At 36.1% G+C, this 16,924-nt stretch overlaps 2 protein-coding genes across 2 annotated transcripts in view; one reads left to right on the top strand and one right to left on the bottom strand.

Moving 5' to 3' along the window:
• LOC127177137 (diacylglycerol kinase delta) overlaps positions 1-8,620 on the bottom strand; it is a 46,290-nt gene extending 37,670 nt beyond the window's left edge. The window contains exon 1 of the mRNA XM_051129205.1: positions 8,459-8,620. Within this exon, the coding sequence (XP_050985162.1) occupies positions 8,459-8,581 (123 nt within the window). The 5' untranslated portion in view covers positions 8,582-8,620. The remainder of the gene's footprint in view (positions 1-8,458) is intronic.
• A 4,303-nt stretch (positions 8,621-12,923) lies between these two features.
• Positions 12,924-16,689, top strand: LOC127176900 (complement C1q and tumor necrosis factor-related protein 9). Its single transcript, XM_051128746.1, has 5 exons — positions 12,924-12,994; positions 13,337-13,604; positions 13,698-13,778; positions 14,034-14,114; positions 14,206-16,689. Exons 1-5 carry the CDS (start codon positions 12,974-12,976, stop codon positions 15,105-15,107), a joined length of 1,353 nt encoding a protein of 450 aa, XP_050984703.1. The 5' UTR covers positions 12,924-12,973; the 3' UTR covers positions 15,108-16,689.
• The last annotated feature ends 235 nt before the right edge of the window (positions 16,690-16,924 follow it).

Raw genomic sequence — 16,924 nt, 5'->3', positions numbered from 1 at the left:
GAGAGAAATACGTGAAAATTCCTTTCGCTGCAGTCACCCTCGTTCATTTACGTAATAAATGGCATCATCATCCTCCTCGAGCAGCTCTTTACACATCATTACATCTCCCACAAACCTTTAATGGAATGATATTTTTACACCGAGAAACCACACAACTTTACTCCGACCTCAGAAACGCACACACTCTCACACACACACTCACACACACCCTGCAGTTTCATTAGAGACCTAAAGGGAGCAGCAGAGCTCAACACATTTCACTCTGACATCTGATTTCTAATTTGCAAGCATAACTGTTCATTTCGTTTACATTTAAGATTGATTCCTGCAGTGTTTCTGCTCTTGGCATAAATGATTTCTCAAACTATGTGCGTTGTGTTACTTTACTAAGCAATCAGACGCACCGTTTTCACCCGCCAGACAAGCAAAGTGAAAAAAATCCCACAGATGCATATATCGCAAGAGGGTCTACAGACCATAAAAATGCAGTTTTTGTTCAGTCTCATCATGCATTACACAATCTGAAACATACTGTACAACAGCAAACACACACTTACATACATCAATGTGGGATGCTGCAAAATTCAGACTTTTAAAAAGCAGAATTTAGCGGAGAAACGTATCTTGCATATGCATCAAAATCTTTCAAACTCAAGGTTGTTTTGCTGCTACAGTGCGAAAAAAAGCATTTGCAGCAAAAATGCATAAAAATGCACAAATGCAACTCCATCTGAGCGCTTTACAAATCAATGAAACACACTGAGCGTTAAGTTGCATGCTGGATTCAGAGCACAGATGCTCAGTATGGTTTGTTTTATTTAAATGCATTGCAATATCAGTATCACAAGCTATTAAAAATTCAGCATTAACAAACTTAGCACTTAGAAAAAAAGATTAAACCATTTTGCATACGCAACTCCATAAAAGATTCTTTAAATGCACTTGCAGTAAAGGTTTTTCTAGGTCCATCTTACAAAATAAGCACTGTATGTATGAACTAGAAATGATTTAGTAAGATAAAGCAGCACAAACACAAATGTTGGGAGAGTGTAACAGACTAACCTGGCCCCTAGTGCAATCCATGAGACACAGGTCAGAGCGAGAAGCGACTGACTGATGTGAGGGTTTTATGCCACACACACATATACACACACATACACACACACTCACACATGCTGGTTTCCGCTGACAGTAAATGCCCTTTTCTCTGTCACTGAAGGCACCTGTCATTTCAGTTCACACACACGCGATTAAGTCTGAAACACACAACACCGATCAACCCACAGGAAGCTTGACCCGCTTGCGCAGCGCTCGAGCTTTGAGAAGAGCTACCAAAATAGCTCACTCCAAGCCTTGATGCAGATAATAGAGCCATTTCCTAACCGCACGCTAACTATACATCTTTACATCCGCGAGCGCTGCAGCATGAATGACATGAGCGACAGACGTAGTGTTTAATGAACTCTAAAGACATTATTTAATCAGGGATTTTAGCTACAACTAAAAACCAAAACATTTTAATAACTTGGAATAAAACAGACATCAACTGAAGTAAAATATCACAACTAAATCTTTAAAAAATGCAAACTTATTTTCAGCTAGTTTTCGTAGCTGTTATGTTTATGTTGAAGTACTAAAATAAAAACTTATAACAAACAAAAAAAACCTACACAGATTTTACAAATTTTACAACAAAAACAAAAAACTACAAAATTACTAAAACTTTAAATTCAAAATGAAAACAAAAAATATAAAAATAAAAAGCATTTACATTACTTGAAATTAAATAAACATGAACTAAAATGAAATAAAATATAATAAAATAAAATACAAACTTATTTTCAGCTAGTTTTCGTAGTTTTGTTACATTTATGTTGAAGTACTACAATAAAACATAAAACAAACTAAACAGAAATTTTAAAACAAACACAAAAAACAACCATATTACTAAAACTTTAAATTAAAAATTAAAGCAGAAAATATAAAAATAAAATGCATTTTTACACTGACTTGAAATTAAACATTAACTAAAATAAAATAAAATAAGATAAAATGTAAACTTATTTTCAGCTGGCTGCCAATGCAAAATTTGTCATTTTCATTAAGTTTATGTTGAAGTACTAAAATAAAAATAAAAAAAAACTATACATATGTATTTTAAAACAAAAAGTACCAAAACACAGTAAAATTACAAAAATTGTAACTACATTTGAAATAAAAAAACACAACAAAATTACAAAACTTTAAATAAAATTCAAAACGAAAACGGACAATACAAAAATAAAACACATTCTATTACTTTAAATTAAATCAACATTAACTAAAATGAAATAAAACAAACATATTTTCAGCTAGTCTCCAAAAGTTCAAATTTTTGTTAAATTTATGTTGAAATACTAAAACAAAAAAAACAAAACTATACATATATATTTTAAATCAAAAATACCAAAGCACAATGCAATAACCAAAAATTAACTAAATTTTAAATGAAAACATAAAATATAAAAATATGAAATTAACATTTTAAAATAAAAGAAAATATAAAAAGAAAAGAAAATATAAAATGTAAACTTATTTTCAGCTAACTGACAATGCAACATTTCTCATTTTCAAGTACTAAAATAATCTAAAACAAACTATACAAAAAAATACTAAAACATAATACAATTACCAAAATTATAACTAAATTTAAAATGAAAACATAAAATATAAAAATAAAATGCTATTAAAAATAATATTAATATGTTAATATCATTATCCAAAACTAAAACCAAAAAACATTTTCATTACTTGAAATGAAATAAACATGAACTGAAATATAAAATTACAAAAAAAATATATTTTCAGCTAGTTTCCGAAGCAACATTTCTCATTTTCATTAAGTTTATATTAAAGTACTAAAATAACTTTAACGGAAATTAAAAATAAAAAACTGAAAATGTACAAATAAAACGTAATTATTAATATTAACTATTTATTAATATCATTAACTAAAACTATGACTATAAAACCAAAAAACATTTCCGTTACTTGAAATAAAATATTTAAAAAATGAACTTATTTTAAGTGGCAATGCAAAATTTCTCATTTTTATTAGTTCACGATGAAGTACTAACATAACTAAAAGTAAATAAACTAAAACTAAGAACTAAAACTAAAAACAAGATACATTTTCAAATAAAAACACAAAAATTAAATTAAAAAGAAAACAGAACTTTTAAAATCTAATTCAAAATATTAACAAAAACTAGTATATGATGCTAAAATAATACTGATTTTAATAAAAAGAAACAAATTGTGTGCATTATAACAGATAGAGATAGAGAGAGAGAAAATATTTGTCTGCTTAGTTGCACTTTACACTTAAACGCACTGATTGCATTGATAACTTTTGAGCTTTTTATAAAAACCTGTCAGGTAACAAGTTATTTTAACTGGATGAAAGAGACACCTCCTATTTTAACCGAAAGCAAGGATTTAAAGTTAAAAATGTCTTAATGATGTATTTGTTTCTTACAAGTCATTAACTGATGGACTGGAGTGGTGTGGATTATTGTGATGTTTTTATCAGCTGTTTGGACTCTCATTCTGACGGCACCCATTCACTGCAGAGGATCCATTGGTGAGCAAGTGATGCAATGCTACGTTTCTCCAAATCGGATGAAGAAACAAACTCTACATCTCAGATGGCTTGAGAGTGAGTGAACAGTAAGCTAATATATATAGATGAGTAAACACAGATAATTATTTTGGGAATCAAAGTATCCAACAGTCTCATCAAGAGCTTTGAGATTTACAGCGTGCAGCTGTGCGACAGCGATCCGTCAGATGAAGGACTGAGTGTTACTCAAATCACAGCTGTGAAAACTCCACTGCATAGAGTTTTTACAGTCACAAAGATGCTTTTCAGAAAATTGTGGATTTAGCTCCAGAAACAAATGCTCTGAAATCACAATCACCGATGCACCCGCTGGTCAAGCGTGACCTTTCAGCGGACAGATGCCTGCGGCTACCGTAGCGGCCGGTCAGAGCGAACGCTTTCATCTCACCTCTGTCTGATCAGACTCAAAGAGCCCGTGACCGATCTAAACCGTGACCTTTCTCCTTTCTCCACCCACCATAGCGCACAGACGTGATGACAGTACAGTGGCGAGACGCGGCTTCCGCTTCTCAGAATTCAGCCTAGAGCCGCAGTGGCGTTTACAGGCCGGGCATGTTGCAGCAGAGCCTCTGGCCACCCACGCGTTAGTGTTAACTAATGCATCGCTAGACAAGCGTACTTCCCGGAGACTTCAAGGAATAGTGCGTCTAAAAATAACAAACTGTGTCATCATTTATCCTCATGTCCTTGTCTGGTCCCTAAACACTCGGGTCACTTTACGATAAGGTGTCATTTGTTAACATGCATTAAAGAACATGAAAAAACTATGAACAATGCATTTATTACACCCTATTTATTAATCTTTGTTGAAGTTAGTTAATAAGTTGTTCATTGTTTGTTCATGTTACTGCATTAACTAACGTTAACAACTTGTGATATTTATAATGCATTAGTAAATGCTGAAATTAACTAAGATTTACAAACACTGTAGAAGTATTGCTCATTATTAGTTCATGTTAACTAATGTAGATAAGTAATAAAAAGTGTTACCAAAACTTTTATTTATGTGTTGTTTAATTGGAATTTTTTTTTTTTTTTAAATGTCAATCTACTTAAGGATCACAGCCTCCAAAAACTAATTAATTGTTTTTTTAAACTTTTACCGACATTTGCCACTATCCTTTAAACCACCCATTTGTCGGCAATCATTTAAAATAATAATTTAAAATACAATAATTTTTAGTCTTTTTTTTTTTCTTATTTAGTATTTTAGATCACTTTTGCTTTTATATATTTTAATACCATTTTTATATAAATATTTCTGTTAAGCTGAATGACTTATTTTCATAAAAGTTATTTGAAACATTCAAACAGACACTTTGCTTGCATTTAATATGCTTTCTATGAATATGTAATCACTTTTGTAAATTTAATTATTGCCAGACAAAAGATTAATCACGACTAATCAAATCCAAAATAAAAATTGTTTACATAATGTATGTGTGTATTATGTATATATAAATACAATGTATATTTTGAAAATACACTGCCATATATATTTTTTTTATTTATATAATTAATTTTTATGTAAATATATTTAAAATATAAAAATAACATTTCTCTTAAAATATCTATGCATGTGTGTGTATTTATATATAAATAATAAATATACACAGTACACACACACACACTGCATAAACAAACGCTTTTTTTTAAATACGTGATTAATCTCAATGAATCTTTTGCCCCACATTAAATTTAACGCAAACACCAAAATGGGATGTCTTAAATCCACTTTAACTGGACAGTGAGCTAAAATCCACCTTTTATTTTATAATAAGCGTGTATACATTTTTGCAGTATTAATGCTTTAATAAACACATGCACAATATTTTTTGGCTGTGCATATAACACGCATGTAATGTAAAAATCACCCATTACTTTTTTTTAAGGCAAGACTCCACAGTTGAATAAATCTAAATTTTTATTAACATATATCACCATCTTTCCCCAACTGATTAATCACAGTGCATTAAGACTTTTTTTGTATTACAAGTTTTCTGAGATGCAATTTGAGGCATTTTGTTGTTATTATATACACTAATTTGAATACATTGCCAGAACATAAATCTAAAGCCAAGTTCATAATTATTGTTTAATTTTGTTGACATGTTAGAGTTAAATGTTTTTACAGAAGGGATTTTGGATTTCTCTTTTTATCATTTAATAAATCAGAAAATACCGTTAACATTCAGAAAAAAATGCATTTACGTTATGTAATAAAATGTTATAGAAATCAGGAAGAATCACACATGAACAAATCTCTCTGTAAAACCCTACAGAATATAGACAGGAATAAAACTTTGTCAAAACGGCTTTTGAAGAGATGTATTGCATTTGAAAACTACAGATGCAAATGTAACAAAATACACTTAAATGTAACCCTGGAGCACAAAACCAGTCTTAAGTCGCACGGGTATATTTGTAACAATAGCCAACAATCCACTGTACGGGTCAAAATTATCGATTTTTCTTTTATGCCAAAAATCATTAGGATACGAAATTAAAGATCATGTTCCTCAAAGATATTTTGTAAATATTTTAAAACTTAATTTTTTATTAGTAATATGCATTACTAAGAACTTCATTTGGACAACTTTAAAGGCCATTTTCCCAATATGTTGGTATTTTTAAAACCCTCAGATTCCAGATTTTCAAATAGTTGTATCTCGGCCAAATATTCTCCTATCCTAACAAATCAAAGGAAAGCTTATTTATTTAGCTTTCAGATGATGTATAAGTCTCAGTTTTAAAAAAAAATTGACCCTTATGACTGGTTTTGTGGTCCAGGGTCACAAATGTGTGTTTTGTATGTTTCCTTTCCACTAGTCTGAAAATAGTATGTTATGGAAATCTCCAAACTAAACCAGTACATGAAAAACCAATGCCTTTTCCCCGTAACGTCCTGCCTTAATCGCACGTAAGCGCTTTCCACAAACTCTGGCTGTGAATTGCCCTTCAGCATGAGCAAACAATACCGGTTAGTTTTCTAGGTGAAAGATATTAAACAATAAATCACAGACACCATAAGAGCATATAAATGATGCAAACACAGATCATCTCCGGTCCGTCCTAAGCAACAGAGCATCATCTCACATATCTAGCGTGTGATCTCACTAACCGGATACACGCAGGCTTTTGAGCCTCTGTTACCCAAGATCTCTCATATAGGCAATGCTTTTCATCAAATGCAAAAAAGCTATATCCTAACCATAACCATAAAAGAGAAAGCATGTGATATTTATAGAGAGCAAAAACATGATTTTAATGGTTTATTTTTCAGTCTTTTAGGGCAATTGGGTTTTGCATTATTGAAACCAGATCCAACTTACTTCAAGAATGCACTAAATCAAAGAATTCTGTCAAAACAGTCAGATCAAACTTTCAGGAAGTGAATTCTGCAAGAAGTACTTCTCTTATTCTTCATCACTTCACCTTATGTTTAGATGTTTGTCAGTAACGGAACAAGCTTAAAATGTCAGCACTATTAGTATGATTCTGATTGTACTGGTTTTTAATACGTGTGAAAAGTGCTAACTCATAATATAACCTTTTTTTTTTGCAGTTCAGATCTTAAAGCTCTAGGCTGCAAAATGCCACAGTAGTTTTTACAAAAATGCACAAAAATGCATTAAATCTTACATTATCCCAACCTTATTTTGCTTCATATATGTAACCCTTGACCACAAAACCAGTCATAAGTAGCACGGGTATATTTGCAGCAATAGCCAAAAATACATTGCATGGGTCAAAATGCCAAAAATCATTAGGATATTAAGTAAAGACCATGTTCCATGAAGATATTTTGTAAATTTCCTACCATAAATATATTACAACTTAATTTTTGATTAGCAATATGCTTTGCTAAGAACTTCATTTGGACAACTTTAACAGCAATTTTTCTCAATTTTTTTTTTTTTATTTTATTTTATTATTTTTTTTTTTTTTCCCGAACGCTTTAGATTCAATTCAAGATTCAAAAATTTTAAAAAAAGAAACTGACCCTTATGACTGGTTTTGTGGTCCAGGGTCACATATATACTTTTTGGTGACAGTGGATGTTGATACCAAGTTACCACACTTTTACAGTAACAATAATAAATGGTAACTTTGAGGTATGGACATGAACTATGACTACCAGAGGGACTTTTTGTCAGGTTTGAGCTTGTGAAATCAACCGGCCGACAGACAGACAGACAGACAGACAGACAGACAGAGGGACAGATAGACATGCCGCCTTGCAAAATGAACCATGGTAAACAGTTTTTCCTCTAAAATTACGATATACTTGCGCATATTTTGCTGTATTTTTTATAGCAAATAATATGTAATTTACTTAAAACTGCTTTAAAAACGTTTATACATTTTCCTCCTTTTTCTATTATTTATGTCCATCCTTTTACCAGTTTTATTACAGTAAAATAACTGCAGGAACTGTTGTGCCGCGGCAGAAAGCATGGTCATTTTTTTGTAAGGGAATTTGTTTCAGTGTAACCGCCGCGCTTTCATTGAGTTGCGAATGTTACAGTGTTTCATTTTCAAACTCGCAGATTCCAAACAAACAGTTACAATGTTGCAATCCAGCCGAACACGCGCGCTGCACAGTCCGCTCATCACAGCCCCGCGCGGTACCGTTATATTCACACGCGGTTCTTCTCAGCGACCGGCGTCGGTGACGGTCGGAACCGGAGGGTCTGGACACGCAGGAAATGTCGCGGATTTCGGACGGGCCGCTCGGTCTGAAGCGCGTTTCTCTTTGCAAACCAGCACTGAACACACACCCACGTGTTATATTACCTTGCTTCGGATCTGACCGGACGTGGAGACCTTCCGAATGAGTTTCTGCGGGGACCCGTGCTCTTGCTCCGGCTCACTGTCCGACGACTCGGCCTCAGCTGCAGCAGCACCGACCGCCGCCATCCTGCGCTCCAGCCCCCGGGACTCACACTCACAGACGTGTTCCAGCGGGACCGGCCTCATAGCGCCGCCACACGGACAGACCGAACACTGCAGCCTGGAGAGCGAGAGGACGTATGCCGCCTACTGGACAGAGTTGTTGTAACTGAAATACTGTACAAAATGAGTAGCCTCAAAACATTATTAAATTTTAACAAGAACAAAACATATTTTACAAACAAGAGCACATCAATTCGTACATGTCATACGAAAGAATACAATCAATAAATGAAAAAAACATTTGTACTTATTAAGCAGCTGAAAGATATTTATTTATTTTTGCTTTTAACTTTTTACTTTTTTCTGTCGTCTCCAAATATATTTTAACATCAACTTTTGAAATTTTGAAATTTTTCAAAATTTGGTAATTTATCATTTTTAAAACACTTTAAACATTTTTAAATGTGTAGAAAACATTCAGAAATAGCATTTTCATAAAATAATGGAAACATTACAACATATATTTGTAAACTGGAATTGTATTAGACTACAAAAAGCTATATTTCTAATATAAAGAAAGATAGCACAAGCATACTTTTAATCGAAAAGAAAATTGTACCTTGTATTTTAAATGTTAAAACAATAGATACAGTGTTTAGTATAAAAGACACTTTGTGTTTATACAATATTACTGAAACATAGTTCAACTTCATACATTTATTAAAAGCAAAAATGAAGCAAATCATATCTGTGAAGAAGTAATCACGTCTGAATCAGGAGTGAAATATGCACAGATCAAGCACTGTTTACAAGCCAAAAGTCACATTTTGATATGAGAAAACAATGGAGGGTAGACTTTTGCACTGTAGGAACCTTTTTTTATGTATTATGGACATTTTAAGTTAAAAACATCTTGATGGGTTTGTTTGTTAAAAACATGCAGCTTTTGGCTTCTCAAGATGTAACCTGATGGACTGGAGTGGTGTGGATTACTTGTGATGTTTTTATCAGCTGTTTGGACTCTTATTCCGACGGCACCCATTCACTGCAGTATCCACTGGTGAGACGGTGATTGAACGCTACATCTAAAAACAACTTAATAACAGACTATGAATCAAAAGGTTTATTTACAAGGAAACATGCCTCCTCTTTTTTTATATCTCTATGTATTGTTTTTAAAATCATGTGCAGTTTTACTTGAAATCATCCACATGCACAGATACATCTGAGACTGCTTCAGCTGTTTCTTCAGGAGTTTGATGGATGTTTCAACAAAAAGCTGTGGACATTAAAAGGACAATAACGATCACAACAGCCTGCAGCAAAATGTACAACGTGAGGTTATGAAACATTTGAGAATATAATAGCGAGAGTGTGTGTTTCCTGTAAACATATACCCTAATGTAATAAATACAGCAATGATTGCCGAGTGTGTAACTATAGACGTGATCCTGATGGGTTTTGGGGGTTTACGCAGCACATGCAGCCATAATGGAATTCCTCATAAAGACAATAAACACAGTATGGCCGTGTAAAGAAGCGCAGGACAGTAGAAACAGGGTCAGGAGCTGGGCGGTGCTGTAAAGAAGCGGCCGTGGCTTTGTTTGTGTTTGTGTGTCCAGTTTCACATCTGTGTTTCACATCTTGCCAATGCATACTTCCTCAGTAATACACACACTAGCTCTCATTTGGATGCATTCCCTTCAAATAATAACACATTCTTTCCAAACAACACAGCATCGACTTCAGTAACACGTTCAGTAATTCTCTTTCACAAACAAACACCTTTTACAGTAGTTTGCTCTTTTTACATGCTACAATGTGATGAGGAAGTAAACCGAGATGGAAATTGATCCTGCGTAAACGCACACGTTATGCGCGATATTTGATACATAAACACCTTTTTATGTCCACTAGTGTTAGGAAATTACAGTCGAGTCACATTTATTTATAAAGCACTTTAAACAATACAGATTGTTTCAATGCAGCTGCACAGTAATAAACAATGTTGCAAAATTATCAGTTTCTACTTGTAGTAAAAATTACTAGAGTAAGCTGTACAGGAAAGCACCATTTGAGTCTTTCGACTTTAAAATTGAATTCATTGTTACTTACCATTTATTTGTAATTATTTGTGAAATTTACTAGTGAAAATTCAATTGTAAACCAAATTCAATTCAGCTCTAAAGCAGCTCAGGAGACAACAGTATCATTATTCAGCTCAATTCTGTCAATTCTTTCAATTTTGGAAAGTTTGTCACTGTGAACAATGTGATTATCCAGTTCATTTTAGTCAAGTGAATCTAATTCAGATCAGGCACAAAGTATGCATGTTTCCCAAGATAACTAATTGGGGAATTCCCAATGATTTCTATTGTTCTAACATCTTCAAGGAACAACTGAAGACACACCTCTTTTGCAAGCACTGAAACACTTATCTCTCTTTTTTTGGATTTCACTTCTGTTCCTGCTGGTTTACGGATCAAGTTTATACTTTAAACCAAGCATTGTGTTCTGCAAATATTATATTTGTAAGCTGCTTTCCGTAAAAGCTTCTGCTGAATGAATAAATGTACATAAATACATGTTTTGGCATAGATATACAAGAAGTCAGTTCAAGAAGTATAAACACTCCCATTAAGTGGGCCGAATTCGACACAAACTCAATTTCAAAACTGCTTAAACTATTTATTCCTGCTTGAATTTTGGTGGATATTTCTCATTTAGGATCATAAATGTGCATGCAGTATTTCAACACATAGATGCGTGTTGGAAAGGCTTGTTGCAGTTTTGTGTTGACTCTCTCATTGACCCCTGTTAGTTTCTATGCACTTTGCCAAAAATCAACACTTGAAGAGTAGAGACTCAAAACTCAAAGTCTACTCAAAATTGAGACTCATCTTTTGAATCATCCAAAGAAAATTCACTCTCTTTATTTAGTTGATTTTCACAGTCAAAAAGATCAGTCAGAGGTTATTTTGGGTTGTTTGTTTTTTGGATCTCAGTTAACGGTTTGTCGCAGCACTAAAAATAAGTGTGAGAAACTAATTTTACCCTCAAAAGGGTTTGAGAAAAAGACAAAACGGCAAACAGCAATAAATGCTACTTTCATTAAGTACAAATAATGTTGGATAATAATCATACATGTAGTTACTTCCACTTTCACTCTTAAAAAATAAAGGTTCGACAAGGGTGTTTTTGTAGTGATGCCATAGAAGAACCAGTTTTGGTTCCCCAAAGAACCTTTCAGTAAACAGTTCCTAAAAGAACCATTTTAAAGAACATTTTAAGAATCTAATCTCCTTTTTTGACTATAAAGAACATTTTCTGCATTTGAAGAGTTCCATGGATGTTCAAGGTTCCTCATAGAACCACACTGCAAAAAGTTTTCACCAGTTTCAACTTAAAAACGTAATTTCAGCAGCTGCCTTAAAATTTTAAGTTAAATCAACTTAAAAGTACAAAGTCATTTCAACTCAAAATTTAAATAAACTTAAATGTACAAGTAATTTTAACTCATTTTATTGTAATGAGTTAAAATGACTTGTAGTTTTAAGTTGATTTATCTTAAAATGTTAAGGCAGCTGCTAAACTTAAGTTTTTAAGTTGCTGCTGAAAACTTTTTACAGTGCATTGATGCCAATAAATGTCTAAAAGGAATTGTTTACATACAAGTTAGCAATACAGTCGCCTACAGTAAAAACAAATTTAAATCACATATGCATTAAAGCATTTACAATGGAAGTCAAGATTGCTCTAGGAAAAACTAACTTTTCCTTACATTCACATGATGCACATAACAGAAAGAAATGAGAGAGTTATTTACTGGTCTCTTCTGTAAAAAAATAAGTAAACAAATAAATAGCACAGCCATCACTCTTCAGTAAATTCAGTGTGGTGCTATAGCTGTCAAAATAAAAGATTAAAATAACAAATGTGCTGCTGCATTATAGGATACTCTTCACAGATCTGCGATAAGATATTCTAGGTATTACTCGTTACATATTCTGTTGACTGGCTCTTACAGAAAGAGAATCCTCCGCGTTTGTGTGTGTGCGAGATCTGACCCGGATCGGGTCGGAGGCCTGCCGTGTTCCCATGCTTCCCTGTATTATAAATCATCTCCAGAGACGCATCAACTCTCTCCTGTTACAGTCCTGACGGAGCCGCGCCTGCTCTCACACTGCTGTGTCACACACACAAAGGCACAAGCTTTCTCCAGTTTTCTCTCTAATATATTATTACTCATGATTCTGGCCTAATGAGGTCGCAAAGAATGGAGAGAGAGAAAAAAAGTCCAACTCCCAGCGGTCAAATACACACAAGCACACTCACGCAGGTGCGGGTATATAAGCGTAGGTCGTCAGGACATCAGAGATTTTTTCACACACTTAACTTGGACTAAGGAAGAGTGAGATGCTACATCACTGGAACATGGTGGGTGATCAATATGTCTATCCGTCTTATGTAACTGCTGTAAATTGATGAAAATGACATACAGAATAAAAACAAAATGCTAAATAGCATTAAAAAATGTAGTGTTTTAGTTTAGCATTTTGATATATTATGATTTATTTTAATTGCTAAATTTCACAAATATTTACAGTTGATTGAACATGGAATTTTGAAGTAGGAAGTCTGAAAAAGCATTCTCTTGTAAAGCGCTCCAGTGCAGCTAGCAACCACTCAAAGTTCTAGTAGTCATTAAAAAATATTCTTGATTTTTCATATTTTAAAGGTATTTCATAATTAGATTTAACTCTATGATTTTGTTTACAGGATGTGAGGAGTATCGTGGGGGTGTTGGTTTGTTTGTCTTTCGGCCAGTGTTTCTCAATTCCTGAATTCCGTGCAACAGAGTCAGGGTTAATGCCCACTGACAACGTGACGCAGGGGGGATTCGCAGAGCCGGATTTATCCTATTGTCAGATGATTCTGGAAGCTCAAGTTCCACCCACAGCTGACCAGGTACCCTGGTTCTGCATCTGTTCCGCTTGTTCCGGAAACCAAGGCCAGAAGGGAGACAGAGGCGACCGTGGACTGCCAGGTACAAACTCCAGCATTTTCTCAGTCATACTTTAAGTTTTTTTTTTTTTTTTAAATCGCCAAGCGTTTTACTAACCGAATCTGCTACTCACAGGAGTTCCTGGTAGTCCAGGTCCAAGAGGCCTCACTGGGCTTCCTGGCCGTCCAGGATTTACAGGACGTCCTGGGATAAAGGGTAAGACTCAACAACATGTCTTGTACTATGCATTTTACCTCAATGTTAATGTTGGAGAAGCTTTTTTAAAATTGTAGCTTCTGGCATATGGTTGAGAAACTACTTGTTTAAGTTACTCTTCTGAATGCATTTCCCAAACACATTGAAAGCTTAAGTAGATCATAAAATAATGCTCCGCTAGTCTTTCTTCAAAACTGGTGTTAGTTTAAATCAATTGAATTAGCTGTGGTAGTAATGTAATTCACACACCCACAGGTGAGAAAGGCGACGCAGGAGATAAGGGTGACGCTGGTCCTGCTGGAGTTTCAGGGCCGAAGGGAGACAGGGGATTCAAAGGTTGGTGAATCTTCTCTAATGTATTACAGTTTGCATACACACAATACCTATCACTGGCCTTGGTGACCATGTTTGTATATGTGCTTCTCAGGCGAGAAGGGTGACCGTGGCGTGGATGGTCCTATGGGAGAACAGGGTCCAAAGGGAGAAGATGGTCAGTGCCCGGATACCTGTGAGCCCGTACCAGGGCCGGCAGGCGAGCCGGGTCTTCCCGGCCCTGCAGGTGCGCGAGGGTTACCTGGGCTGAATGGAGAGCCTGGTCCCAAAGGGATGAAGGGCGATCCTGGTGTGGCAGGAGAGCCTGGCGTTCCAGGTGCCCATGGGGAGAAAGGTGACCAAGGTCCACAGGGCCTGTGCGATTGTAAGGATGGGGCTCCAGGAGCCCAGGGTCAAACAGGAGAAAAGGGTGAAAAGGGAGACGTTGGTCCAACAGGGCCGCAGGGTCCGACTGGTGCCACAGGACATAAAGGTGATCAGGGAGACATGGGAATGACCGGCATACCCGGACCTTGTTCACCCACCGTGCAATCTGCTTTCTCTGCCGCTTTACTCACTGCCTATCCTTCACCGAGCCGCCCAGTATCTTTCAAACGCGTCATCTACAACATAAACCTGCACTACAACCCTGATAACGGCGTCTACACTGCGCCGGTTAACGGAACCTACGTGTTTAGCTACCATCTGCAAGTGTCCACCCGTATGCTAAAGGTCGGACTCTTCCACAATTTCGAGGCTGTGGTGAGGACAACTACACCGGTGGACATGAACACCGCCTCTCAGCAGGTGGTGATGAGTCTGAGCCAGGGTGACTGGGTGTGGGTGCAGGTGAAAGATACCACCACTAATGGCATGTTCACCGGCACTGAGGCCAGCAGCACTTTCAGCGGGTTTTTGTTGTACCCAGACAAATGTGATGACATGATTGGAAGAGATTTCTCTGAAAACTATTCAAAGGAGTTTCCTGATCATGATATTTACTGGGGAACTCCGTAGAGACCCACATGTATACCTTACCCTCTTACCCTACACCTTAAACCCTTAACCATATACAGACAAGGGTAGCCAATATTGCTCCTGGAGGGGTACCATCCTGCAGACTTTAGCTCCAGTCCTATTCAAACTCAACAGCTAATCAAGGTGCTCAGGGTTATGTGAAAGTAACAGGCAGGAGTGTTGAAGCAGGGTTGGAACTGAAGACTGCAGGAAGGTGGCTCTCCAAGAGCAGGGTTGGAGACCCCTGGCCTTAAACTCTAAACTCTTAATCTAAACCCAGAATTCTAAACCTAAATTTGACCCATTTCCTAGACCAACACCCAACATTCTAAACCTTCAACCAAACTAAACTACACCCAACATTCTATACCTAAACTCAACTCTAGGTCTACGTCCTAGACCTGCACCCTAGACCTACACCCAACATTCTAAACCTAAACTTTAATTGACTCCATAGACCAAACTCTACTCTAGGTCTAACTCCTAGACCTGCACCCTAATCTGTTAACCTTCACCCATACTTTATCTGCTCCCTAGACTTACACCCAGTATTCTAAGCCTAAACTTCAACTGACTTCCTAGACCAAACTCTACTCTAGGTCTACTCCCAAGACCTGCACCCCTAATCTGTTTACCTACACCCAATATTCCAAACCTTTACCCAAACTTTTACCTACACCCAACATTCTAAACCTAAACTTTAATTGACTCCCTAGACATGCACCCTAAGCTATTAACCTGCACCCAACATTCTAAACCTAAACTAAACTACACCCTAGACCAGTGATCTCAAACTCAATTCCTGGAGTGCCACAGTTCTGCACAGTTTTGCTCCAACCCTAATCAAGCACTTAAGGATTACTAGAAACTTTCAACCAGGTGTAAGTTGGAGCTGGTTGGAGCTAAACTATGCAAAACTGTGGCCCTCCAGGAATCAAGCTTGAGACCACTAACCTAGACCTACACCCAACATTCTATACCTAAACTCTACTCTAGGTCTACTTCTTAGCCCTAAACCCCAAACTGTTAACCTACATCCAACATTCTAAACCTTCACCCAAACTTTTATCTACACCTAGACCTATACCCAACATTCTAAACCTAAACTTTTTAAAACTCCCTAGACCTGCACCCTAATCTGTTAACCTACACCCAACATTCTAAACCTTTACCCAAATTTTTGTCTATAGCCTAGACCAGGGGAGCCTAAACTCAGTCCTAGAGGGCTGGTGTCCTGCAGAGTTTAGCTACAATTTGCCTCAACACACCTGCCAGGAAGTTTCTAATATTCCTAGTAAGACCTTGATTAGCTGGTTCAGGTGTGTTTAATTGGGGTTGGAACTAAACTCTGCAGGAGAGTGGCCATTCAAGACCGAGTTTGGGCACCCCTACCCTAGACCTACACCCAACATTCTATACCAAAAACTCTACTCTAGGTCTACTTCCTAGACCTAAACCCTAAACTGTTAATCTACATCCAACATTCTAAACCTTCACCCAAACTTGTATCTACACCCTAGACCTACACCCAACATTCTAAACCTAAACTTTTATCAACTCCCTAGGCCTGAACCGTAGACTCTTAACCTACATCCAACATTCTAAACCTAAACTTTTATCAACTCCCTAGGCCTGAACCCTAGACCCTTAACCTACACCCAACATTGTAAACCTTCCCCAAACTTGTATCTACACCCTAGACCTACATCTAACATTCTAAACCTTAAATTTATCAACTCCCTAGGCCTGAACCCTAGACCTTTAACCTACACCAACATTCTAAACCTTCACCCAAACTTTAAACTACACCCTAGACC

The sequence above is a fragment of the Labeo rohita genome, chromosome 15 (genome assembly GCF_022985175.1).
Source record: "Labeo rohita strain BAU-BD-2019 chromosome 15, IGBB_LRoh.1.0, whole genome shotgun sequence".
NCBI lineage: Eukaryota > Metazoa > Chordata > Actinopteri > Cypriniformes > Cyprinidae > Labeo > Labeo rohita.
The sequence above is the reverse complement of the archived record's forward strand: the minus strand, read 5'-3'. Positions and strand labels throughout refer to the sequence as shown.